General features: G+C 43.1%; 1 protein-coding gene across 4 annotated transcripts in view; it reads left to right on the top strand.

Moving 5' to 3' along the window:
• CHL1 (cell adhesion molecule L1 like) overlaps positions 1 to 26,899 on the top strand; it is a 209,196-nt gene that overhangs the window by 139,217 nt on the left and 43,080 nt on the right. For 3 of the 4 annotated variants that reach the window (XM_053378167.1, XM_053378170.1, XM_053378168.1), the window contains 7 exons: positions 691 to 813; positions 2,810 to 2,980; positions 5,639 to 5,680; positions 6,927 to 7,044; positions 9,773 to 9,954; positions 25,562 to 25,693; positions 25,860 to 26,006. In XM_053378167.1, the coding sequence (XP_053234142.1) occupies positions 691 to 813; positions 2,810 to 2,980; positions 5,639 to 5,680; positions 6,927 to 7,044; positions 9,773 to 9,954; positions 25,562 to 25,693; positions 25,860 to 26,006 (915 nt within the window). The remainder of the gene's footprint in view (positions 1 to 690; positions 814 to 2,809; positions 2,981 to 5,638; positions 5,681 to 6,926; positions 7,045 to 9,772; positions 9,955 to 25,561; positions 25,694 to 25,859; positions 26,007 to 26,899) is intronic. The other variant, XM_053378169.1, reaches the window with a different exon arrangement.

Here is a 26,899-nt window from a genome sequence, read left to right as displayed (position 1 = left end):
CAACATTAGGACAATGAAATGTGATCAGTCCTGGCAATGCTGATTCTTGCTTAAGTAACTTCACTGTTACCTTCTCTTGTGTTTGTTAAGACTCTGTTGGAAATGTGGAATGATGGAGCAATATAAAATTGCAGCCTGCACACAATTTGGTTATTCTGAAGCAGATGAGATTTGCATTGTCTCTGTAAGGCATTAGAGCAGTCAGACTGTAAACTTTATCAGCAGGAGCCAGGGACTTTCCACATTTTTGAGGCAGCCACATCCTACTCTGCTTAGCACTGCTATTGATATCCAGCACTGTTATTTCTGCCAGCCCAGCGCAACTTAGGTGTGCGTCTGGTGATCTGTAAAAGTCCAATGGCAAAACCAGTGTCAAATGATTCAGCACCACACGCATAGCAGAATGTGTATTTGTTCTTCACACAGAAAGAAAATTGTTTCAGGATTCCTAGGTCAGTGGCATTTCTACACATGCATCCTCCTGAAATTGCCCGTGGACAATTTTTCAAATTCAGAATGTATGGCTACATTATTTTCCCACATAAATTTGGTTATCTTACATTGTGAATCATAAGACCGCACAGTCATGGGAAAGCTACACAGGTAGCAATTCATACAGAGAATGCCAGATATAAAGTTCATAGGTGCTACTCAGTGACTTCTGAAAATGTTTCTTTTCCATTATGTTAGGTATTCCTAAATTCCCCAAGGAGAAGATTGACCCGATAGATGTAGAATATGGAGATGCGATGGTCTTGCACTGCAACCCTCCCAAGGGAATCCCACCGCTGCACATTTATTGGATGAACATTGGTGAGAACCATTTCATTCCTCTTTGAGCCATTTAAAAATCAAATCTCTCATTGAAAGATTTCTCCCAATAACTTTAACTTAATTAAAACTGAAACGGTTCAGATGCCTCTTCGGTGTGCAAAAGTATGCAAAAATGAACTGCAGAAGTGTACAAATAACGGTTTAGAAAATGCTGAAAGGTTGTAAGGGAATTATATAAATGGTTAGTATATGTCAGCATGAAAGAAAACATGATGAAAGGATAAGAAGGTAAGAATAGCTCTGCTAGGCCAGACCAAAGCCATACCTAGTCCTGTATCCTGTTTACATGCTTATGGGAAGCTCACACAGCAGCAAATTATTCCTTTCTTACTTGCAATTCTCAGCGACTGGCATTCAGATGTGTATTGCCTCTGATACCAGAGGTAATACAGCCATCAAGAGTTTTGTAGCCATTGCTAACCAAGTCAGAGTTAGTGGACCTGAAGCTTCTTGACATAATGTCATATCTTCATGTAGCAGGGCGGATGAAAGTGAAAGAGAAAATCGAGAAATGGCTATTGGTTAGATTCCAAATTCAGCGCTGAAATGAAGCCTATCGAAAGCAGAAACAGCCAGCACAGCTGACCTCCTGGCACCAGCATCCCTGTGACATATTGGGAGTGGGGAGGCGGGAAAATGTTGCCATGGTGTGGATGTGCTGGTGGAAGCACCAGATTGGCTCTGCCGGTACATCCTCAAAGCACCAGTCTTCCTGCCACCTTGCCCTTCTCTCTCAGTGTCACCAGTACCTGGGTGCCAGATGCAGGCTACCACCGGTGGCTCCTAATCTAATGTTTCCAGAGAGGCCTATGTGGTGGCAGTCCATGGGCCTGTGACCTGTATTCAGTTGTTAGTGTCTCCCTTTCCCTCTGTTCTCTCAAGCTACCTTGACAGAGAGACAGAAGCCAGGGTGCTTTAGGGAGGACAGATTTTTCCCCTCTGCCCAGGCTACAGCTCCCATCTTGCCATCTGCATCAGGTAAAGGCCTGCCAGGGAACAGAGAGGCTCTGCTCACTGACATGCTTCAGTCTTGGTCTCACTTTCCTAGAGTGAAGTGAATGACCAGACTGCCTCAATGAGAAGAGGATCTCTTGCTTGTGCACTGAGACCTCCACCTCACCCACTATCCAAAAAGAAAAAAAAAAGTGGAAGGAAGCAGAAATTGGTAACTTGAGGCTATGGTTTCCTCAGGAAGATGAAGGATACAAGTTACCATTTGCCTACCAAGGCCTACTGAAGCCTTCCCCTGTCTGGTATGCTCCAGCTGTTTTTGGACTAAAAGTGCAGTCAAAACCAGCCAGCTTGGCTGGGATGATGGGAGTTTACGTCCAATTCAGCTGGAGGGTAACTGGATAGGCACGGCTGTCCTATTGGTTTGGAAGAACTTGATCCAAGGGAATTACACCTCCAGAACATGACCTTGGAATCTCATTTGCTGTGACAGTTACCGCCTCTTGATAAAAAATATTCAGAATTCTTCGGCTATCAAAACAGCAAATTAAAAATGGAATCACATTATGGAATGCAGGCTATAAGTGTGCATTCTGTGTGACAGGAGTGAGGGGCTTCTTGACAGCCATGACGTCTGTAATGTAGGCCTTTGTAATATTAATAGTTGTGCTGGTCTGAACAATTAAAATGATGCAGCCTTCATGGCAGTTGCTATATTGTCTCTGCAGAATATTTATGCAGAAGGCAGTTTACATTTGGTGGGTGTGTACTGGTACAGGAATTTGTTCTGCTTATAAGATGGCGGCCTTTTTTGTCTTGTAAAAAAACATGGTGAATATCGAAATATACTTTCAGACCTCATGACTCTTTAACATCAAAGAATTATTCCCTTACCTGGGAGCAAGTACTTTGACAGAACAGTGAGCTGCCACCTTTTTTCTTTTCTTTTTGTGGAGGGGGGGAGTGGAAGATCATTATCATACTGTATCATCATTATATTATTATTATTATTTTTCCTTGTTAGACTTGCAACACATCCCACAAGATGAAAGGGTCTCTATGAGCCTTAAGGGGGATCTTTTCTTTGCAAATGTGGATGAAAATGACAGCCGGAGTGATTATTGCTGCTTTGCTGCATTTCCGAGGCTGAGGACTATTGTGCAGAAAATGCCAATGACACTGACAGTTACACGTTGTAAGTCTGGGGGTTCAGTTCCCCCCTTTTTTCTTTCATTCTTCCACCTCTCTCCTCCACCTGCCTTAATGTCTATCCCAAAACCTACTCCTCTGAGAATTCTTACATGTGATGTGTGTCTCTAATATGATTATTCCTAACAAAAATATATGCCAATGTATATTTGTTCCTGCACTTATTATGAGAGCCAGGCCCCACTCATAAAAAGATCCGCAGCTGTTGGCCCTACAAAGCACTTCTGTTGTTTTGCTGAATATGCTGAACTGATACAGGAGACATTCCTCAGGGCACTTGCCAGCTGCATACCTGCACATCCTCCATTGTTTGCTCAAACAAAAACAAGGAAACACACATTTCATCTTACAAAATAGGGCCCAGTCAAAATCACAGAGATCAGCTAGCAAAACGATTTTTGCAAATTATGGTTTGGTGCTACAGCAGCAGCCTGTGGAGGAAAGGCTGTCGTCAACAGCTTGCAGTGCCATTACAGAAGGTTGCTCTCTAGCGACGGGTGAATTTCTCAGTTTTGATTTCTCTCGGTTTCTCTTTTCGTTTGCCACATTTCCGTATCGGTTTGCTAATTTCAAAAATGTTGTTATGAAAATTCCTCAGCACTTTGTTGGGCATTTCGCCTAATATGCAATTTTGCCCCAAGTGTGAATTTCAATGGGTAGCTGCATTTCAGTTTTCATGTTTCTTCGGGAAGTGAGAATTAAGGAGGTTTGCATTAAAATGTGTCACAGGCAGAATTTCTGCCCCTTCTCTGTTGCTACCAAATGGGGCCTTTTTCAGAGTCTGAAGACTTGAAGGACTGAAGATTCATTTGAACCTCATCTTGCTTCTCTACTCTTCTTAGAATTGTATAATTTGTCAATGTTGACGTGGTCTCCTCTGTATCTGAGGCCTTTGAAGATGGTCTACAAAAGAGATTTCTACTATATAGAAAAGCTGTGGCTTAAATGCTGCTGGGGAATACTTAGTCATCTCCACAGAGATGTTTATTGTGTTCAGTCCCTGACTAACGTGCTCTATGCTATGTACAATCAATATCTGTTGCCAGCATTAGCAGGGCAGTGCTATACTAGGGCACTGGTGCAATGCATTATGGCATTATGCTAGTGAAACACTTCAGTTCCATTCGGCATTCTTACTTGCTGTTGGAACAGTTTGTAGGTTTGGCCATAAATGGCTTGATTCTGCAGTCATATTTTAGCAATATGCTGCAAATAATTCCCTATATATCAGAATAGCTGACCTGCTTTGAACATGACTCAGAAGCATGGGCTCCTGGAGGAGCAGTAAGAGCCTAAATTGATCCCTTTTGACTTTTAAAATGTGCTCAGGTATGTTCTTGTGGAACTCCCCCATCTCCATCAGAAAAATGCCGTGAAGAATGAGCCATCATATGAGTGGAAAAGGCTTTCCACCCATGGAGGATAGAAGTAATTGGTTTGTCTGAATACTTTGACTTTGTAAATAGACTTTGTGAATAGTGTGCCATTTCAGAATTGAATAACATCCTGATGCATTTTTTAAAAGCAATGTTCAGCTATCTGCTTTTGTGTTTTATTGCCGAATAGTTCAGGTTTACCCTTACATTTTTCACAGTTGTCAATCTTACTTTCCTCAAATCTGCCGAGATTGGGAAAATCTTAAATAACACAAGGAGTTACCATAGACAGCATGCAGGCAATCTGGCTTGTGCTCATGTGGAAAGTACATGAAAGTAAAATAGAAACAAAATTGTTAGGGGATCCAATTGTATTAAATTATCTAAACTGGATATGTGAAGAATCACTCTAGACAATTTGTATTTAACAACAGCAACAACTAAACCACCCCTTTGCTTCCCTAAACCTTCCTGAGATGTTTTACTTGAGCAGATACCTTAAAATTTACCTTAAGAAATTGTTTTAGGCAAAATCAGCAGACGCCGTAAGTGAAATGAAGCTAAATTAAACTATCTTTCCTGATGTAACAAATCAGGAAGAATGTTCAGCTGTGTAGGGAGACAGCCATTAGCCATCTCCATGGCTGATGCTCGATGTTCTCCAAAATCACAGTATCACTGTGCTATATATGGGTGCAGCCTGGTTCCCAGTAACATTTCTCCATGCATTTTTGGACATGTGGTTGGCCACAAAGGGGAGAGAAACTGTTAACTATCCTGAATCTTGTCCTTTCAGGAGGGATACTGTTGATGTTTTCTAAATGGCTGACTTAATTTTACAACACAGGTTAACTTAAAATGATTTGAATTTGACATCTTTTCCAGCATTTACATTGTTTATACATCAGTTCATTATCACTGTGCATGCTTGCATTACATGTTTAATAATTATATTTGATTTTTTTAAAAAGAGAGAATACTATGGTCACACAATCCTGGGATATATATATAATGGCTTCAAATCCAGGTTTTGTTTTTTTCTTTTTACTCAAATGACATTGCATTCCCTCTCACTCCATGTGGAGAGTTTGAAAAACTGCTTAACGTGCAGCATGATTAGGGTGAATATTTTTGAGAGTGGGGTAGGATGAAGAGAAAACCCAGCAGGCAAACGCATTTGCAACACTGTTTGATTGCTTCCATCAGATCTTCAATAAATTTCATCACCATTCATGTTTCCATTTGGTTTCCATTTTTGTTTATTTCAGCAAAACATACTAATGATTCCAGTTCACCTAGCGCTGCCAAGGGTAAGTTGTCACTATTTAGCATTTGCACCCGCAATATCTATAATATGGGTTGGAATGGAATAAAAGAATTTACCCAGCTGAAATAAGAGTTACTACAAAGGTCCAGTGTACATGTTATTTTACTTTTCAGAATATAAAATAATGGTATATATTTTGGTTCTCAAATCTTCATGCTAAGTATATTGCTATATAAGTAAAAGGGCGATATAAGAGGTACAGCCTGCAATTCAGCATGAAACTGTTTTGTTTTGTTTTAGCCTATGATTGTTTACCTACTTACCTGGGAGCAAGTCCCATCATACACTTGTTTCTGAGTAGACATGTAAAGAATTCTGCAGCTGCTTCTTTATAAATTGCAAGTCATGAAACACCCTTCCTCCAAGGCACACATGGTTCTCCCACTGCCCCCGTCCAGTTTTTCCCCTGACAGCAACCTGTGAGGTAGGATTTGGCTGTGATACAGTGAGAGGACCAGCTTCATGGCTGGGTGGGGATTTCAACCTGCTTTCCCCCATTCATAGTCCAGCATGCTAATCACTGCACCACACTTAACTCCAATATCCAGTAGCCTTGTTGCTTACTGACTTCCATGTAACCACCGCAGCTGGTTGCAGTTTTCTGAACAGCTCTTTGTGCTGCGTCAAAAGCTGTTTCCAAGGCACTCTAGTAGATTACAAAATGGTCGACATTTTGACTTTCCCCAAACACAAGACTGGGAAAGAAATGAAGCTGTTCGGTAGAAATAGTCCTGCTCTGAGGGAGACAGCTTTGCCTCCAAGGCTATGTTGTGTCTGTTGTCATTTCACTGGTTTTAACACTATCTTCAGCTCCATGTGAATGATAAATTTGGATGGAGCAAGACTGCGGGTGTGCCCTGCTTTTTGTTTTTACTGGTACCTAACTGCGTCAGCAGGCACATAGGGTCTGCAGTGAATATCTGGTATACACTACAGGAATGGAAAACCAGGGGTATTTGCTGCAATCCTAAAATAGATCCACAATTTTAAAATACCACATTTTGATATAGACTTAGATGTGTATATCCAAATACATACTCTGAAATCAATGAGAAAATTGTTGCCGATCTAGTCTGATGCCATTCAGTTTTTCCAGTGCATTAGCTATACAGGAATCAATTGGCATTAAAATTTCTATCGTTCATGAATGATAAATATTAGGAAGAGCTCAGCTCATTTCAAAAGCTCTGAAATTACTTCTCTCTCCCCCCACCCCACTTCATTTTCAGCAAATTTAATCAAGGAAAGAAAACCAAAACTTGTTATCCCTGAGTCTTCTGGCCACAGTTCAGAAGTGACTGTCATAAAAGGATCTGATCTTTTTTTGGAATGCATTGCTGAAGGACTGTGAGTATTCCCTTCTTTTTTTTTTTTTTTACAATTTCCACCATGAGAAAAGTGGAGTTGGGGGAGTAACCAGGCAATGGTTCTATGAATTATACATATACTTTTCCAAGACTGACCCTAGTATGCAGCATGAAATACTGGACCATACTGGGCATGAAAGGCTGGACCATGGAAGGGCAAATAGATGAAGGCAGCGATTGGTATTTGATTGGTATAGCAAGCCTTTTTAAAGGGTTGGCCTCAGTGAGGAAGAGGACAGCATTTGTTCTCCATTTCAGGCAACAAGGAGCAGTGAGTCTGCACTGCACTTCTCCAGTTTTAAACTTGCGTCCTTTTAGGGGAACATGAGCGGGTTAGCAGCCATAATATTGCATATGGCATGCTGCACATGCAATAAGAAGAAATGTTGCATAAGCAGGGTCAGCCCTTGAGCAGAGTGAGACACTGGGCCTACTTGGTGTGAAAGCCTAAGTCCAGCAGGTCCTGACCGGCTTAACCCTCTAAGGCTGTAGCTTGTGTACCTGGGTCCACCCCATCCCCCATCTGTACAGGCCTGCCATTGACACTGACCCTGAGGGAAAGCTGTACAGAATTTTCTCTTTCCCTTCTAGGTGCTGTTTAATTATTAGGTTAGAGGAGCATATAAGTACACTGATCATTGTCATAAGGAACATACAATATATATCTTTGAAGGAGTTGTTCTGGATGTTTTGTAAAGATATATCTATTTGCCCAGGCTTTGCCTCACCATGAGACTGGGGGTGGATCTACACACAGGAAAAAACCCACTATAAATAAGTCAGAAATTAAATTGTTATAAAAAGGGGGGAGGCATTATGGAAAATCACAAAGGATTATTTTTTGCTCTCCAGCACCATCTGGTGTTGCATGTTCAAAACACACATTCAAAACACTGTTTTTTGACCAATGTCGCTGAGTCCTGGATCGTGTTATGTCTGAATTACTATTTTTACCTCTTCCTTTTATATATGCATGTATATATTCTCACACACAAATATATCTGAAATGTTCTGCCTTTTTGTGATTGTGTATATTGCTTAATAGGTTTTCAAACATTAAGTGGATTAGCAATTCTTTAAAATAAATAAAGCCTTAGGGAAAACTTGGAAGTTTCGGGGGGAGGAATGAAAGCTATGCCTTCTGAAGAAAAGAGATGCCACATGTACTGTGAACATTCTGCTCATGGAAAGCCATAATATATTTTAGGAACCAGGAGGAGAGAGTAACCTGGGTCTCGGCATGCTGCCATCTCAACAGATGGACAGAAGAGTAAACAGCCAGGACTTGGGTCTATGTGTGCCATGTAGTGTGTTGGCATCGGGGAGGCCAGCTGGGAATGGGAAGTTAGCAGCCTGCCCTGAACTTCTGTCTGCTTTGTTATGAGAGTGCCCCATTAATTCTGCAAAACACAAAGTTTCTTTTATATTCAGTTGCCTGGAGAATTAGCTCTGGCTGGGCAAGCACAGAATTGATTAGTGTCATCGCGATGAAATCTTTAACCCCATTTACAGCTGTGAAAAGCTGTCATGGAATGGGATGAAACAAGTTTCTGTACCTCTATGTACATGCTACTGCCTTTCTGTGGTGCTCCAACCAATTTCCAATATGTTGTTGGCAGCGGACCATGCTTTGCACATTCACCATGTCCTTTAATGAGGAGGCAATGCCTATTCCAAACAATGCATGCCTCTAATCTGAGGTTTAACAGATTATGTATATTTATATATATGTGTGTGTCAGAGGCTCAGGAGCAGAAGCGCAGGGGAGAGAGCAAATAGAGAGCGGAGGAGAGGAATCCGAGGGGAGCGTAGGGGAATATGACAGTGACCCGAGAGATTCCATGAGCTTCTCCAGCAAATCAGAAGATTCCCAGAAGGGGGCACCTATGGTAAGGGCAAGGGGGGTCCCAGGGGGGACGCTCCAGAAACAAGGGGCCAGCGGGGACTCCCAAGGGAGCAGCGGAGGATCAGGACCAGTTCCCCCACCAGAGCACAGTGGGGGGGAAGAGTCACATGAGTCAGGACCAGCCTCTCCTCCAGCGGGGAGAGAAGATGAGTCAGGGATAACCACGCCCCCATCGGAAAGTGGGGAAACAGAGGGAAGGCCAGGTCCAGCTAGCCTCCCCGAAAGAGGGAGCAGTGACACAAGTGTAACGGTCAGAAGGAAAGTGGGAGGCTGCGCGCGCGCGCCAAGTTCAAATGTGCAGGAGCGCGGGACAGCAGAAAACCCGGATTGGGAGCCAGGTCCAAAAGCCCGAAGGAGGGAGGGGGAAGAGTCAGGGGACTCAGCGTCAGAGGAGTCTAGGAAGGGTGAGACTCCGACTAGCAGGCGGACCCAGAGAAGGAAGGAACAGAGGAAGAGGTGGAGTAAGGCTAGAATCTTAAACTGGTGTCAGGGGGGAGGAGATTCAGACGGAGCTTCGGCGGTCTAAAGTACAGACGTAGCGTTGCACGCTGCGCGTGTGGAAGTGAAACTGAACTTCAATAAAGACTTTTATACTAGAGAAAGAAGCAGCGTTGGTCTTGTGTGAGCTGGGACCTTGGGCAGCGCTGACAATATGTGATTTATTGAAGTCAAGGGTTTGATAGAACAAAGGTAAAAGGCACACACTCTGAAATATTCAAACTATCCAGCTGTTTTAAAAAGGAGACAATGTCACTTTTTAAAAAAGTTAAATCTTTTCCTGTTTCTTCTTTTCTGGCCATAGTCCAACACCACATCTAACCTGGAGAAGGGTTGACAGAGGCAGGGATGACAGAGGAGTCAGAGAGAATTTTGGGAAGATATTGAAGATAGAACAAGTCACTACAGATGATGGAGGGGTCTATGAATGCATTGCCAAGAATGTTTTGGGAGAAACGAAACATCAGTTCACAGTGGACGTCGAAGGTATTGTGATCTTATTAATGATGCTCTTTGATATATGTTTGGTAGTTGAATTCCATCCTTCCAGGCAGTGCTACTATTCTCATTCATATCAGACTGTAAATCAGGCTTGTCAAACATGTGTCATTCCTGGCACAACAACAACTATGTTGTGTTCTTTGCCCAGCATTTGACACACCTGGGTGGTGGGAAGCCTTCACCTTGGTGGATTACAAGTTGCTCAGACCTTATTTAAACCAGTGATTTTTAAAAAGGCTGTGCACCATAAAAATTAAATAAAAACAATTTGAATATTTTCAAAAGCAGATTACATTTATAAAACAATGTGATCAACATTCTGTGCAACTTCCAAGTTCTACACTGGAGTTAAACCACTCAGGGCATCTGACAGATGTTTCAAACCTTCTTTGAATTATAGAATTGTAGAGCTGCAAGGGACCCTGAGGATCATCTAGTCCAACTTCCTGCAATGCAGGAATATGCAGCTGCCCCGTATGGGGATTGACATCACCACACTCTAATCAACTGAGCTATCCAGTTGGTCCCATATAGATTCTGCCACATGTGTCTAAGAGAAATACTTCAAGAATTCACGAGAAATTCTGTGTGAAACAAGGTAGACATAGCTTGTATTTATTTATATTCATATAACATGCCCAAGAAAGCATACATAGGATGGCAGTGCCAGTGTAATGTAGCCTTTTTCAACCTTGCGCCCTCTCATTGTTGAACACCAATTCACATCAGTCCCAGCCAGCGTGGCCAGTAGACAAGGATGATAGGTAAAGGTAAAGGTAAAGGGACCCCTGACCATTAGGTCCAGTCATGGCCGACTCTGGGGTTGCGGCACTCATCTCGCTTTATTGGCCGAGGGAGCCGGTGTACAGCTTCCAGGTCATGTAGCCAGCATGACTAAGCCGCCTCTGGCGAACCAGAGCAGCGCACGGAAATGCCGTTTACCTTCCTGCCAGAGTGGTACCTATTTATCTACTTGCACTTTGACGTGCTTTCGAACTGCTAGGTTGGCAGGAGCAGGGACCGAGCAATGGGAGCTCACCCCATTGCACGGATTCGAACCTCCGACCTTCTGATCGGCAAGTCCTAGGCTCTGTGGTTTAACCCAAAGCACCACCCGCATTGCTAAGGATGATAGGGCAGGTGGTCAAAAACATCTGAAGAGCCCCAGGTTGGGGAATGCTTTATTATGTGTGTATGCTGCCCATAAAATTAAGTTCTTTGGGCAGTTTACAGAATATTAAGTTGGTTTACAAACCATTGATTCTAAAGGATACCATGTGATTGTATTTTTTTCTGGTTCCATAGCTTGAAAATAAAAATATGATAATGCTATCCTGATGCTGGCATCATGGATCATTCTTTCTAATCGCCTGAGGAAATTACCTCAGAGAGGGAGGGAGCCAGGGAAGAGAATTGCCAGTAATATTTCCTATCACTTAAGCAGAGAGTGTGAACTCGTGCTGCGTTGCGCCAGTGTGAGTGCTATGTCATCAATGGATTTCAGTCGTGCAATTTTGCTATAGTAATTCTATCAATCTGCAAGCTCAGCAAATACATGTTCTTACAGTGAATAGCCTTTGAAATGACACACTTAACGGGAACAGTCCTCCAGCCGTGCATTTCATTGCTGCTTCTGGAACAAGTCACACAAGCATTGCAGCTGTACTGCTGTCAACTAGACCTCAAAAGGGAAAAGCATTATCTGAGGTTGAGAAAAAGATCAAGGTTCAAGTGCTTCCGTTCCAGATAAATAGTTCAAATAAAGCAATATAGGATTATCGTCTTAAGTTGTACGGGGAGAGTTTTCTACCTCATACCTTCACAGGAGTCGAAAGCCGCATCTACACATGGAAAATAGAGAGGCAGCCACTACCACAGGGGAAGTTGCAGGGGTGGGTAGAGTAGGATAATACAGAAAAGCCGCAGGTAAGAAGATAGTTAAAGACACACACATCCTAGTCACCATTTCTGTCCCAATGTGCATCAAGATTTCGTTGCATACATTTGTAGTCACCATATAAATGACCTTAGATGTACTTGACTTATGAAGAGGTAGCTTTTAATGGGCATGGTTTTCCATGCAACCAAGTTCTTCCAAGTTCTGACCATGTAGTAGTAGTAGTAATTTATTATTTATACCCTGTCCATCTGGCTGGGCTTACCCAGCTACTCTGCGTGGCTCCCAACAGGATATTAAAAACACAATAAAAGATCAAACATTAAAACTTGCCTAAACATAGCTGCCTTCAGATGTTTTCTAAAAGTCAGATAGTTGTTTATTTCCTTGACATCTGACGGGAGAATGTTCCACAGGGCGGGTGCCACTACCGAGAAGGCCCTCTGCCTGGTTCCCTGTAGCCTCACTTCTCTCAGTGAGGGAACCACCAGATAGCCCTCGGAAATGGACCTCAGCGTCCGGGCTGAATGATACGGATGGAGACACTTCTTCAGGTATATTGGGTCGAGGCCTTTTAGGGCTTTAAAGGTCAACACCAACACTTGGAATTGTGCTCAGAAACGTACTGAGAGCCAATGTAGGTCTTATATGGTCTCGGGGTCTGCTCCCAGTCACCAGTCTAGCTGCTGAGGTAAGCCCTCTCACACATGTACCTGCCATTGACACAGACTGACCATGTCTACTGACCATGAGAGTGAACCTTATGCACACATCCCAACATGCAGGAGCTCTTCAGCATGATGTGAGGGGCTGTCCTCCTCCTTGTCAAGACCTTTCTTACAGTCACCAAATGTGTGTCCAGTGATGCAGGTGGCTCGGTCAGAAGCTAGCCTACTCAGCTCTAAGATACCATCACATTGGCTTTTAACATATGGACATGGTCATTGGAATTCCCTCCCACACACCCAGTTAGTTGTATGGACAAAGTAATGGGTGGAACTCCACATGGGGCCAATATGATTGTTCCACCAGTGCAAGCATTTCTTTTTGCCAAACAGAATGCTCTTCTCTGTGCATGTGCACTGTTCTGGGGGTTCTCCTGATGTGCCAAAGCAGATTTGGGTGACACAAGTGGACGAAATGGGAGAAGATCTATATAGCACAAGCAGGTGTCCTTGTACTGGCTTCTACTAGCACACTGGGTTTGTTGAATCTGGGCCAATGTGTCTAGGTAGATGGCAAATACAGTGTCAAATATAGTACTATGTGGACCCACCTTTGTCACAGAGGTTGGGCTGTCTGGCCTCTGGGCCCAATGTGACCTGTGAGGCTTAAATCCTTTCACCCTCCCACCTCTACACAGAACAGCATTTTTTGGGAAGGGTTGTAGCTGATGAAGGAAGGACTAGCGCGCCACTCTCCACACAATGTGATGTCCCTGCTTGAAATTGACCACAATGGGAGTCTTTTGCCATGCCTAATTATTTGGGGAGGGGGGCACCTGTCATTGTGGAAACTACTGCAAAGACAAATGATTATATAAGGTGAGCCATAAAGGCAAGTCTCAGCCACCTACCTTCTTTTTTTACTTCCTACCTAAAAGAGCCACGTAACAGATGTAGGTTGTTCCCCAAGATGGGTGCCACCACAGAAAAGACCCTGTTTTCTTGCAGCTAGTCATTGGGCTTTCTAAGGATTACAAATCTGAAGTAAGTGTTGGCTGTTTGCAGTATGGTAACGCTGCAGAGAGCTTGCTGGGGAGACCATGCATTACAAAGAAAGGACTCAAAAAAAACTTAAACTAGGTTTTAATAAGAAAAACAAAAACTCCTTTTACACTAAATACATTAACAACCAAACCAGACCCAACCACCAACCCATCCCCCAGGGTAATGGGAGAGCTAGGTGCTGCTCCTTATATACTACACCCAAATGCTGACACACCTTAATCAAATACAACTCAGCAGCACCTGCTATGCTTCACAGCTGCAAAGCTGGGTCTCGTTATCTTGCTCTGGCCCTTGCTTTGGCCCCTTAAAGACATACACATCGGGTGCAACAATGATGAACCTTTACATTTAAATAAACCATTCAACATTTCCCCTGCGGTTCATCATTGTGGAACAAAAACATAAAGCATATTTTGTACATGTCTTTCATGTGTAACCTTTGGAAGTGCTTTAGTAAAAATGTCCGCAATTTGATCGTCACCTGGAACATATTCAAATACAATCATTTCATCAGCAATTAGTTTCTTTACAAACTGTAAACGTAACCTTAAGACTCTAGTGCGCTGCGTATTGGTCTCTGAACACAGGATAGCAAGTCCGCTCTGGGAATCAAGGTAAACTTTTACTGGTAGTGTTACTTGCATCTGTAGGTCTGCAAATACTTGCAGATACCATTCTACATCACGAGTGGCCTGAACGCATGCACATAATTCACTCTCTGTTGTGGAGAGACAAATAATGGTTTGTGTCTGGGACTTCCATTCAAATGGACAACCGTTATAACAAAACACCATACCAGACACACCCCTGCAATTATTTTGTTCCACTGCATGAGATGCATCGCAGAAAATTTCAAAACCTTTGTCAATACATGTTGTAAACTGCAACCTATAATGTTTGGTGTGTTTAAGGTACATTACCACTCTCTTAAGAGCAGAGAAACATTGTGTAGTAGGCTTTTCCACAAATTTTGCCAGAAAGTGAAAAGCATAAGTTATATCTGGTCTTGAGATTCTTTGAATGAAATTTAGCTTGCCTATAGCAGAACGATACAAAGTTTTGTTAGGAAATGGCTTATCTTCACCTGTAAAGGTGAAACCACACACCATAGGCGTTTCCTTGCCATTTGCATTTTCTAAACATAGCATTTTAACAAGATCATCAATTTTTGCAGTTTGATGAACCAGAAAAGATCCATTTTTGCCTTTCTCAATTTGCATGGATAAGTAATTTTTAGCTATGCCTAACTCCACCACATCAAATTTCTTCTGTAACTGTGATACTACCAGTTCATATTCCTGTTTAGTTTTTGTAGAAATTAGCACGTCATCTACATACACACATATTTTTGTTACAGAGTTTGCCCTTTCCTTTATAAACACACAGTTGTCTGCCTTTCCTTGTGAAAAACCAATATCCAGCAATTCTTTTGCTAAAGTTTGGTGCCAATTCCTTCCACTTTGGTGCAGACCATAAAGGGATTTATTTAATTTGCATACCAAACCTTCAGCGGCGTCTATGCCTTCAGGAACACGCATAAAAATTTGTTCTTTTAAGTCTGCAAACAAATATGCAGTTTTTATATCTAGGTGATAAACAGAATGTCCACGTTGTGATGCATCTTTTAACAAAAGCTTAACTGTTTCATATTTTACGCTTGGTGAATAACACAAATCATAATCTTCACCTGGAATTTGTTGAAAACCCCTAGCAACTAATCTTGCTTTGTACCTTACAACTTCATTTTTGTCATTCATTTTAACTCTATAAACCCATTTTGAATCAATAAGTCTCATATCTGGGGTTTGTGGTACAAGAGACCAAGTGTTATGCTCTTTTAAAGAAGCTATCTCAGAGTTCATAGCTTTATACCAATTTGCAGCTTGTTGCTTAGGTAATTTCTGAACATCATTGTAGCTTTTTGGCTCAAAAACTGCCTTATTGGCATACACAGTATTAAAATGTTCATCTGCAAAACGTTGTGGCTTCTGTCTCTTTCTATCTGAACGTCTCAGTCCGGAAGGAGAGTCAGACTCCTCAGACTTAATGGGACTAAGTGAACCACTAGTTTCAGGTTGTAAATCATTGTCAGATTGAAGAGATGCCTGTAGGCTAAGCTCACGGTCAGAAAACTCAAGAGAATCTAACCTCCCCTTGGGTGCCTGTGACTTTAAATCATCAAACAAATCAGATTCAACAGACTTTTTGTCTTTTTCCATTAATTCAGAAGCACCATTTCCTGCTGCTGCTTCTTCTTCCTCTTCTTCCTCAGTATTATCTATACCATCAGTATCTTGGAAGACAGCAACTCCATTCCAATTTACAGTTTGTATCATGCTTCTGGTAATATGAAATTTGCCAGTTGCTGGTACGTAAATTCTGTACGCCCCCTGCTGGTAGCCCATTAATTTTCCCTGGACACTACGTTCACCCAATTTCTGCTTAGCGGGATAATGCATAATTACATCTGAACCCCAAATGCGTAGGTATTTCAGATTAGGGCGTTTTTTAAACAGCTTCTCATAGGGGGTGACATCTAAACCAGAATGATAACTGCGATTTCTTACATAACAAAACGCATTAAGCGCTTCAGCCCAAAAGTCTTTGGGCAGATTAGCATCGTGCAGATACGTTTTAACCCCTGCCTGTAGGTCACGCTGCACAACTTCAACAAGCCCATTTTGCCAGGGACTTCGGGGGCAAGATAACTCATGAGTAGTCCCCTGCGCTTCCAGGAATTTCTCAAAATCCTCAGAAACAAATTCGCCGCCCCGGTCAGAAAATAGGTTCTTAATTGGTTTGTTAAAGTGCGTTTTTACCCAGTTGCAAAAAACTTTGTACTTCTCAAATGCTTGGGACTTCTCAGCTATTGCATAAGTCCAACAATATCTACTATACTGGTCTATCAGAGTAAGCCAGTACTTAGAACCTCCTAATGATGGTGGGAGTGGCCCAACTAAATCACAATGTACACGCTCAAATGGCTCAGTTACTTTCCTATCTGAGCATCTACCCTTGCGTGCATCCTTAATCTTATTCTTGCAACAGGATAGACATTGCATAAAGAATTTACATGGTTTTAAGTTGAGGCCATCAACAATATTCTTTGTCTTAATTACATCAGCAAAATTCAGGTGTCCCAGAATTCTGTGCGCCTCATGGACACACCCGGAATGTGGCCTTACATTCCTCAACCCCTGGCTTGACTGTGCTGCTCTGCAATTTATAGGCGATTGGGAGTAGGTGCGAAAATACAGTCTATATAAACCATCAGATTCCCGGGCATACAATAGACGTTTGTTCCCATCGAAAAACTCACACATTGACTTTAAGAAACGCACAGTTATGCCTTGACGAGCAAAGCACCTTACTGACAATAAATTGTCCACTGACGGGCAGTAAATGCAGTTCGCTATTGTAATGTTTAAAGAGTCAAGTTTAACAGTACCCCTGCCAAGCGACTGCAAGACTTGTGAATTGGCTAAATGTACATTACCCATTTCCTCATCGAAAGAAATAAACAAGCTTCGATCGTTGCAAATATGCTGAGATGCTCCTGAGTCCACAACAAAAGACTTCCACTTGGCACGTTTAAGTCTTTTACGATCTGTTGTCCTAGCATGGAAAACTCGCGGCTCGTTTCTGTCTCTACTATACGATGTCGGCTGCTGGGCTGACGACCGTGACTGACGAACAGAAACAGGCTTGGGAGTACTTTGCTTTCTTTTGGATCTGCAGTCCTTTGCAAAATGTCCTTGTTTATTGCAGAACCAACAACGCTTTGCAGCTTTAAATGCAGTTGTATCACCACAGGTTTGCATATGGCGTTCCTCATTACTTCTGGAAATAGGAGTGCTTATGGCACAAGCCTCCCTTCTGTCCAACTCGCCCATTAATCTTGCCGTTACCCCTTCCACAGTTAATTGTGCTGGTGGAACAGCAGATATCTGGCTAGCTATACCATCGAAGTCCTCATTAAGGGAACATAGAATGATAAAAACATACTGAATATCAGGTATCTCCATGTCCCTTCGAATTAATTCGCAGCGTATTGCCTCCAGACGTCTCAAGTGTGCTGCCAAATCACCACCAGGCTGCAACTTCGTCTGGTACAACTGCTTGAAAAACGTCAATGCAGATGCTGACTCTTTTCTAACATGCACTGCTGCAAGACTGTCCCACATTTCTTTGGCAGTTTTCTTATTTCTTATATAGACTACTTGCTGGTCACTGACTGCCAAATTAATTATCGCCCTGGCTTTTGCATCTCCTTTCGACCAAGCATTAGTCACAGGGTCAGGAGGGTCATCAGTTACATAGGTCCATACTTCTCTAGAGGTCAAAAGCGCCTCCACCCGAAAAGACCATAAACTATAGTTCTCATCTGTTAGCTGTGGGAAGACCAGAGCCTTCTCAGCTTCAGGAACCCGGTCAACCATTCTGGAACTCTTCCAGACCCACAGAACTACGCTAACAGGAGAAGGAGTTTTCAAACCTTTCTCAGAGTCCAAAAATATGCAGTCATCCACTCAGCAGCTGGGCCCATAACCAAAGATGTTGGCTGTTTGCAGTATGGTAACGCTGCAGAGAGCTTGCTGGGGAGACCATGCATTACAAAGAAAGGACTCAAAAAAAACTTAAACTAGGTTTTAATAAGAAAAACAAAAACTCCTTTTACACTAAATACATTAACAACCAAACCAGACCCAACCACCAACCCATCCCCCAGGGTAATGGGAGAGCTAGGTGCTGCTCCTTATATACTACACCCAAATGCTGACACACCTTAATCAAATACAACTCAGCAGCACCTGCTATGCTTCACAGCTGCAAAGCTGGGTCTCGTTATCTTGCTCTGGCCCTTGCTTTGGCCCCTTAAAGACATACACATCGGGTGCAACAATGATGAACCTTTACATTTAAATAAACCATTCAACAGTAAGGCCTCCAATAATGGACAAAGTATGGTGGGGTGGAGGTGGGTGGGCAACATATGGCAGAAAACAGTCCTTTAGGTACCTTGGTTCCCAGCCAGTTGCAGTGAGCAGCAATATCAAATAATAAAACTGCCCGGCCTTCTGAGGAAATGAGCGCAGAGAGCATTAAATTGCACACATCTGTCTCCTGCTTGATTTTAATATTTATCCCACTCTTTTCATCTCCCTGGTATCAGAGGAAATCCAGGAACGAAATAAGCATTTCAAATATTTATGATGCATCTTCTTGTTACTTTTAAAATTGCTGGGACACTTTTTAAAAGAAAAAGAAAATAAGCACTAGCATTGCTGTGCTTTTCTATTTGACTTTATATAGCATTTATCATGCTGCACAGGAGTGTGTGTGTGTGTGTGTGTGTGTGTGTGTGTGTATGAGAGAGAAAGAGAGAGAGAGAAAGAGCGAGAGAGAGAGAGAGAGAGAGAGAGAGAGAGAGAGAGAGAGAGAGATGCGGGTAGGGAGAGTGCATAGGGCAATTTGCACTACTGCAAATTGCTGACTTAGAAATCATTCCAGATGGCTTGGAATGTCTCTACAGTCGTTGAATATCTTAACAATCTGGCTGAGGATTTTTTATATTTTTTTACTGAAAAACTGAAGCCGTCTTCAAAAGCGAACTGCAGGAGCTGCAAAAGCAATCAAATGCCAAGGAAGTCGCAGCAATTAAGCGGCATAGAATAATGGCCGCAGATTCAGATGAAAATTATTGCCTCTGTTCGTTAAGATGCACAGATGCAAATGCATCCATACCACCACCCTGTGCCCAAACAGAGTAGTGTGGATAGTTCCCCCCTCTCTTTCTGAGCATGAAAATCTATTAAATGAGATCAATGGAATTGACAAGAATTCTGTTTATTATCAGGAGTCTCCCCACCTATGGGAAGCCCGGGCAAAATTGAGCCCAAGTCATTTTTTCCCTCTCCTGAGTTTCCAAACGGCAAAATGTCACTGCCATTAATCATGGGCTGACACTTTCCTTCCCACTCCATCACGTGCTAAGGGCCAGTGCTCCTTTGGTGTAAGAGAACTTAGCTGTGCTGACCTCACTGGCTTTAATTGATTCCATTGGCATTGCAGTCAAGTTACAACCAGGCTAAGCTGCTCTGGCTCCCTTCTCTCAAGGACATGGGTGCAGATAGAACAAATTAAACCCAGAGGTGGGTAACTGGCACTCACAATTTCTTCTTTTTGCACCATGTCTATTCTCTCTCCTGCTGATAACAGAAAAGTGAAAGCCTAGCTATTCACATAGTTTTCTATCGCGTCATGGTGTTGAAAGCACAAGACATTTTCAACAGCTTGCATGCCTCTCACACACCATCTTAGAATCCTTTGGAAACAAAGGCTGCCTGGTTATACATTTTAAGGTGAGTTTGCAGCTAAGGATTGATGGTTTGGTCACCCAGCATCCCCCCTTCCTCCCTCTTGCACAGGTATTTTCATAGGGATTTTCTGCATGGAGTCATTCCTAATAATCCTGGGCTTTTGATTAGAGGTCACATGCCTAAGGTTGCCTACCCAGTTCTTCTGATGGCCAATCTAGTAAAGCTGAAGGGCTGTTAAATGTGGCCTAAGATGCTTCCAGATAACCTGTTTGGCAGGGTGGAAAAGATGTTCACGGGTACTGAGGTCTGTGTATGTTTGTGGGTGCCCAGGATCTGTTACCTAGGATCCTTTTAGGTTTATAATGGATGCCATACGGCCATTTCATACATCACACAACGGTAAAGTAGGGTGATCATTTAGCATATGCTCAGTAGGGAACTGTAACCAATCAAACCTCCCAGAGTAGCTACATGTTTTTCATTTCCAGGTGTACACTTAAAATATCTTTAAATGCACTGTATGAAATGACCTGCATTTATGCACTCCAGTTGCAATTCTATGCAATCATTTCGCCAAATCTCCCTTAACTGTAAGATCTAAGGTAGGAAGTTGAGTGATCCCAGGCAAAAATCTCCATTTAGTTGTTCTTTGCTTCAATGCTGAGGTCCCCAACATGGTACCTGTGAACACCATGGCATCCACCGACAGCTCCTTGGTGCCTGCCAAAACTCCCTTTACCCTCCCAATTTTATTTTATTCTTCTCCTCTCTTTTTTGCTTCGGGGGGAGATATTGGATTATTTTTGTGGAAGGTTGCCTTCTTCGTCTATGTATCATTTGTTTTTATGGGGAGTGTATAGGTATGTTGCCTGCTTTGGATGAGGGGTTCACCCTTTTCTTCTGTGAAATGGGTATTTTATGGTGCCCACCACAGTTTCTTAGATTTCCCTGGTGCCCCCAAAGGCTGAGGACTCCTGATTTAACATGATGAGCTGCACTGAAATCAGTAACAGGGTGTTTTCTGTGTACAAGAACTCTAATTGTGCCTGACCCTTGTGCAGGTATGCAAGACAAGGTGATGGTTAACAGGGAGCTCGAGAACTCTCATAGTTCTCAAGATTAATCCTCTTATATCCTAATGCTTCTTGAGCTACAAACAAGGCAAGAGATTTAGACTAATGGGAGTCCTTTTTGAAAGCAATCTTAGTATTTAAGCCAAATTTTCCTGCGGTTGTAAATAAGCAACCAACACTAAACTACTGAAAAGCACCAATAAGCCCATGTTGGTTAGGTTCCCAGATTTTATATATATTTTTAACGAGCTATTATTTAAAAGAGAAAACTGACTCCTAACATCAGGTTTAGGCATCGTGCAAGTGGATGCATGGAATGCGAAGAAGCAACTTGCTAAAGCTAGTTGAAGGGGGATTGATCACTTAAAAGAATGTCCAACAGATTTCCGTCCAGCAGTTTTTCAAAAGCATCCATGGACTGAGTTTCCAAAATCACCTTAGGCTGATCAATCCATTGCTTGCAACATGTTTCTTGTGCCAAATGTAGATGAGTCATTTCTCACCGTTTTTTAGCTGCCGAGAAATCTGCTTGGCTTTTTCTGTGGGTTTATAGAAATGGGTTGTGTCCAATACTCATCCTGCTCAGAGTAGACATGTTGAAATCAATGAACTTGGAGTTAGACAGGGCTATTAACTTCAGTGATTCTGCTCTAAGCAGGACTAACATTGGATACAACCCAGAAAGTGCCCAAACCCACTACGATTGCCATGTATACATTCTTCTTACTTTTTTGCATGGATATTATTGAGGTTAAATATTGCAGGATGGTTAAACGTTAGACAAAAGTTTACAACCCCTCCCTTCTTATATATCTAGATTACATGTGAGTCTCTGGCATGCTCAGTTTCTGTAGAGGTAAATAATAATTTCCCTGCTCTCTTTTCAGATTTGTTTGGTGAGATTAAATGATTAGGACATTCTGTGCTCACACCTTGCTCCCACTCTCAAGTTTCATTTACTGGAAAATCTTTTAGTGAATCAAGTCAAGGGTGATGGGCCACTAGATCAGGCTGGAGGGCCTGATCTAAGTGTGGTCAACCTTTTATGGCCCACTATGGCACAACTTTGAGAATTGGGAATTTCCATTTTGCCTACTCCGGAAGAGAAGTGTGCCTGCTTGTTTTTAGACTGCAATGTGTTAATCTATCATTTATTTATTTTGAAGATGTATCCTCTGCCTTTCAATCAAATGATTCTCAAGGTGGCTTTCAAGCAACAGGTAATGGCATCCCCAGCTGCCCCCCCCCCAAAAAAATTCAGAATTCTGTTACAAATATACTCAAACACACACAGCAGCCAGCCCTTAGTCCTCCAGCTGATAGATGGGGATTCCTTTTGGTTCTGCAGTCCCAGAGAGGACAGTTGGAGGCAGTGGTGTAGTGTGGGCAGTAGCCCCAGATGCAAAATTATTAGGGGTGCAAAATTTCAAGAAAAGAAAAACATAGCCTCTTCTCAGTCTGTGCCTCTTTCTATAGGCAGGGAGCACCTCAAATACCACCAACCCCAGTCCCACGATTGCACTCCCGCACCCTTTCGCCTCCCAAAGCCTTTGCTTCTTCCATTAAGACTGTTTATATATTTTCTTTTAATCTTGGGTTAGTGGGGGGCAGTGGCTGTGATCCACATTGAACTGAAGGTAGAAAGGGAGAAATGGGTAGGTTGCAATTGCCATGCCAGTGCTGTCACTGGTTACTGGGCACAATACTTGTCTCGCCCCAGGCACTGGCAACCCATGCTATGCCACTGGTTGGAGGCAGCTCCAAGGAATCACAAGTGGGGATGAGCACAATTGCACTCAGGTGCTGCTCAGGTAGGATAAAGCTGCTATGCTAGCTTCCTAGCAGGTGGGTGGCTGTTGCTCTGGAGAGGGTCACGGCGTTGCTGTGGTTGGCATGATGCAGGAGTACCAGATTGATTGCCCCAGTGGATTTGCACCACACCAATCACTCTGAGGCCCTGCCCCTCCTCTCCTTCTCGGTAAGCAACAGTCAGGAACGTGGCACAGCTAGTATTCCTTGCGGACTTCCCACAGTCAACTGGACAGGCATAGTGAGAGCAGGATGCTGGACTAGGTGGGCCACTGGCCCAAACCAACAAGATCTTCTTACGGTCTTAAGATTTGGGAGGGAAGAAGCAGAAAGGCAAACACTCTGTGGCTGCTCCTTGTCTGGCTGGTGTGCTAGGCCAGGTGGCTTTCCTGCTTGCCTTTCTGGGTATCATGGCCTCACCCTTGGTCCTTGGCCAGCTGCAGAAGCCAGAGGCGCTTCCCTTCTGCTTTCCATGACTACTTCATGACCCTAAGGATCACAATGCTTGATTGTGAATGCAAGTTGTTCTGGGAGCAGAAAATACCATCCTCCACCTGCACGCCATTGTGCGTACTGTTACTTCGCTTGCTCTGCATGTTTCAATCTTCCATTCATGATTTCGGAGAGGGTCACCCAGTGTTAGGAAACTAGGCAACCCCTGCAAGCAACAACAAACATTGCAATCATTGCCATTGTCGTTGAAGATGCAGTGAACGGGGTTTGGGGTAACAAATCACAGGATTTCTTATGTCTGCTTCCCCACCCTTTCTCCTTTGATACAACCAGAGCTGAAAAGGTAATAACAATGCTAATAGCATCACGCGGTGTAAAAGCACAGGCTTTTGAGTTTCCTTTCCTTTTGCAGTTGTTGCCAGAGAGTGCCATCTGCTGGTACCCTGGAATGAAAGAAGGAATTAATATTTCCTTAGGGAAATTTTTAGCTGCATAGCTCTTTTTGGTCCTCCCCCAGGCCAATTATTACTATTTTTTAAGGCCAAGCTACACATTATTTAGGAACACAGGAAGCCGTCATATACTCAGTCAGAGCATTGGTCATTTAGGTCAGCACTGTTTTCACAAACTGAAAGCATCTCTCCACAATTCCAGACAGAGGAGATACCAGGACTTGAACCTGGGACTTTCTGCATGCAAAGGAGATGCTCCACCACTGGCCTCCAAGGCTTCTGTCAGGTGCCAGCGTGGTTGCTCGAGAGCGAACAGGCAAAACTCCCACTGGTCTTTTCCAGGCTTTATTATCTGTACAAAACCTTTACAGTGCAGAGTGTCTCAAGTCCATGTCTGCTCAATCGCTTGCAGAATCTGGGAGTGGGTGGTCCTTAAACTTTCCCCAGCATAGCAGTCTTTTGACCCCCATCCTGCGCCTTCCCTCTCTGCGCGTAAACCAACTGCGCAGAGAGGGCGTGGGCAAAGGGGGACCTGCCTCCCCCTCGCTTTGCTCAGGCTTGGTGTTGCTGCTCTCTCTAGCATCTTCCGAGCTCTGCACCCCTTCCCCACTGGAGGTGGGGCCTCCCTCCTCTCCAGAGGAAGAGCTGCTTCACACGATCTTCGGAGGCGAGAGGTGGAAGGGCAGTTGGGTTACAGGGAGCTTCCTTCTTTTATTTATTTATTATTTTTAGTTATTACATTTATATACCACTTTTATCCTCCAAGGAGCTCAAGGTGGTATACATGGTTCTCTTCCTCCCCACTTCATCCTCACAACAACCTTGTGAGATAGGTTAAACTAAGAGATGGTTGACTGGCCCAAGGTCATCCAGTAATTTCATGGCCGAGTGGGGATTTGAACCCCACTCTCCTAGGTCATAGTCCAACACGCTAACCATAAGGACAGCTTCTCTTAAGAGAATGGTTACAGTGAAGGGGATTTGGACGAAGGCTGTGGTTTATGGGGGAAAGGATCTAAAAACCTGTACTCCGCATTGATTCCCCCATGAACTTTTCTGCTGTATTAAGCTTCTATTAGCCACAGAGAAGAAAACACACAGGTACAATGTGGGGGCCTATATATTTCATCCTCCGTGTCTAACAGGAGCTTCAGGGGAATGGAGAGTTTTTATTGTGAAATCTGTGTGGGTGAGAAATGTGTATTTTTGAAAAACCATTCTGCCAATCCAAATCAGATTCTCCCAGTGGTTTCTAAGAAAAATACAGCTGGTCATGACTATTGCATATAGCACAGTAGCTCCCAAGGTGGGCAGTAGGATTACCTAAGGCGACTTTAACAGGTAAGTGGGCAGCAGGCAGCGCTAGAGGTGAAAATGACTATCACTATTTGAAAATCACTGCATCAGGTTCATCAAGTTTGTTCAATTAATAAACTACATAGTTTTAACTGGATTTTGGATAAATGTGCAATTAAATGGTTGTTGCTTCAAATTTTATTGTGTTACTATTTCCCCGAGTGGGTCGTGCAAACCGCTACTCTGAATAATGCTATTTATAGGGTAGGGTAAGGGGCACCGAAGAGTTTATGGAACCAAAAGGGCGGTGGTCCGAATAAGCTTGGGAACTATTGATGTAATGTGTAACTTGAATGATACTATATGGGCCATTTTTTTCATTATTATTTTTTTGCCTAATTGCAGACTATATTATATGCAATTTCTATAGACATTCTATAATTGTAAAGCGCTTCATCATTTTAGGTGCCTTACTGCGGTTGTGGTGGTGATGTTAATCATGTGTCTGTCTGCCTTTGACTCACAGCCATGGCTGAAAGATGACTCTCTTCTTTCTCGACAGAGCCACCCATATGGGTAACGAAACCCAAAAGTGGAGTTTACGGTGTCGGTGAAAGTTTTGTGCTGTTGTGCCAAGCCATTGGCTATCCTGAGCCAACTATAAAGTGGAAAGTGAATGGCAGGTCTCTTGATGGTAAGGACAAGGTGCAAAACAACCAAAATAATAGTAGTAGCATTAACAACAACAAGGGGCAAAATGGATGAGAGCTTCTCCCTGAAAGCCCACTTATTTCTACATTCCCAGGAAGGCACAGTTTGACTTACTGTGACCCTGTATCCTATTGTTGTGTTTTTGGCAGAGGCAGAAATAAAATCCAACAGGGCTGTTTTTTCAACAAGGGAGATCAGCGTCACTGACCTAGAGCTGCAAGACAGTGCCGTGTACCAGTGTGAGGCTACAAACAAGCACGGCACCATCCTCGCCACAGCAAACATCAATGTGCTTAGTAAGTCTTTCCAGCTTTTCGCAACATGCATGGAGTTCAGCGGAAGAGTGCCTCGGCATGTAAAGACCCTGGATTCAGTCCCTGAATCCATAAGATCCAGGTCAGAAACCCTGGAGAGCTACTGCCAGTCATTACAGAAGACAATCTTGAGCTAGGTGAAGCAGTGGTCCGACTCAGTATAAGGAAGCTACCCAAGTAAACTAGGCCACTCTAGGGCTCAGTTTCTCTTCCAACTTTGATAGCAATAGGACCAAGGGGATGAAAGAGCATCTCACCTGGAAGATCCTTGGGCACAGCTAGTGGCTTTATTTTTTTAGTAGTGACTCATACGAGTATGGTGACTGGAAAGAGAGCTGTCATCTGCCCCAAGGAAGCAATGGGTAGGACTCCCTTCTGTCTTATGATACTATTCCATTCCTTCTTTCCATTATACAAAACTGCTTCAGAAGGCTCTGAGTGGCTTGTGACAATATTTAAGACAGGCATGTCCAAAGTCCGTTTCAGGGGCCTAATCCAGCCTGCTGGTCAATTTATTTCAGCCCTTGTGGCAGTATATGTCCTGGGGTAAAATCCTAAATTTGATTATTTGATTGTTTGATTATTTGATTGTTGTTAGCCGCCCTGAGCCCAGCTTCGGCTGGGGAGGGCGGGATATAAATAAAATTTATTATTATTATTTTAAAAAGCTCAACAACTTGGTCGGCCCATACACATGTTCACTTCATCAAATCTGGCCTTCTTTGAAAAAAGTTTGGGCACCCCTGATTTAAGATTTTGGCATTAACAAGGAGGCAGAAGGTGAACTCCCTCCATACCCCAGGTGGCAGTTCATGAGGCAATTTGCTGAAGGTCTAAAGCAAAGAGAGGGAACCTCAGGCACAGGGGCCAAAAGC

Source organism: Podarcis raffonei, chromosome 2, assembly GCF_027172205.1.
Source record: "Podarcis raffonei isolate rPodRaf1 chromosome 2, rPodRaf1.pri, whole genome shotgun sequence".
In the NCBI taxonomy this organism is placed as follows: domain Eukaryota; kingdom Metazoa; phylum Chordata; class Lepidosauria; order Squamata; family Lacertidae; genus Podarcis; species Podarcis raffonei.
Note: the sequence above shows the minus strand (reverse complement) of the source record. Positions and strands in the feature narration are given on the sequence as shown.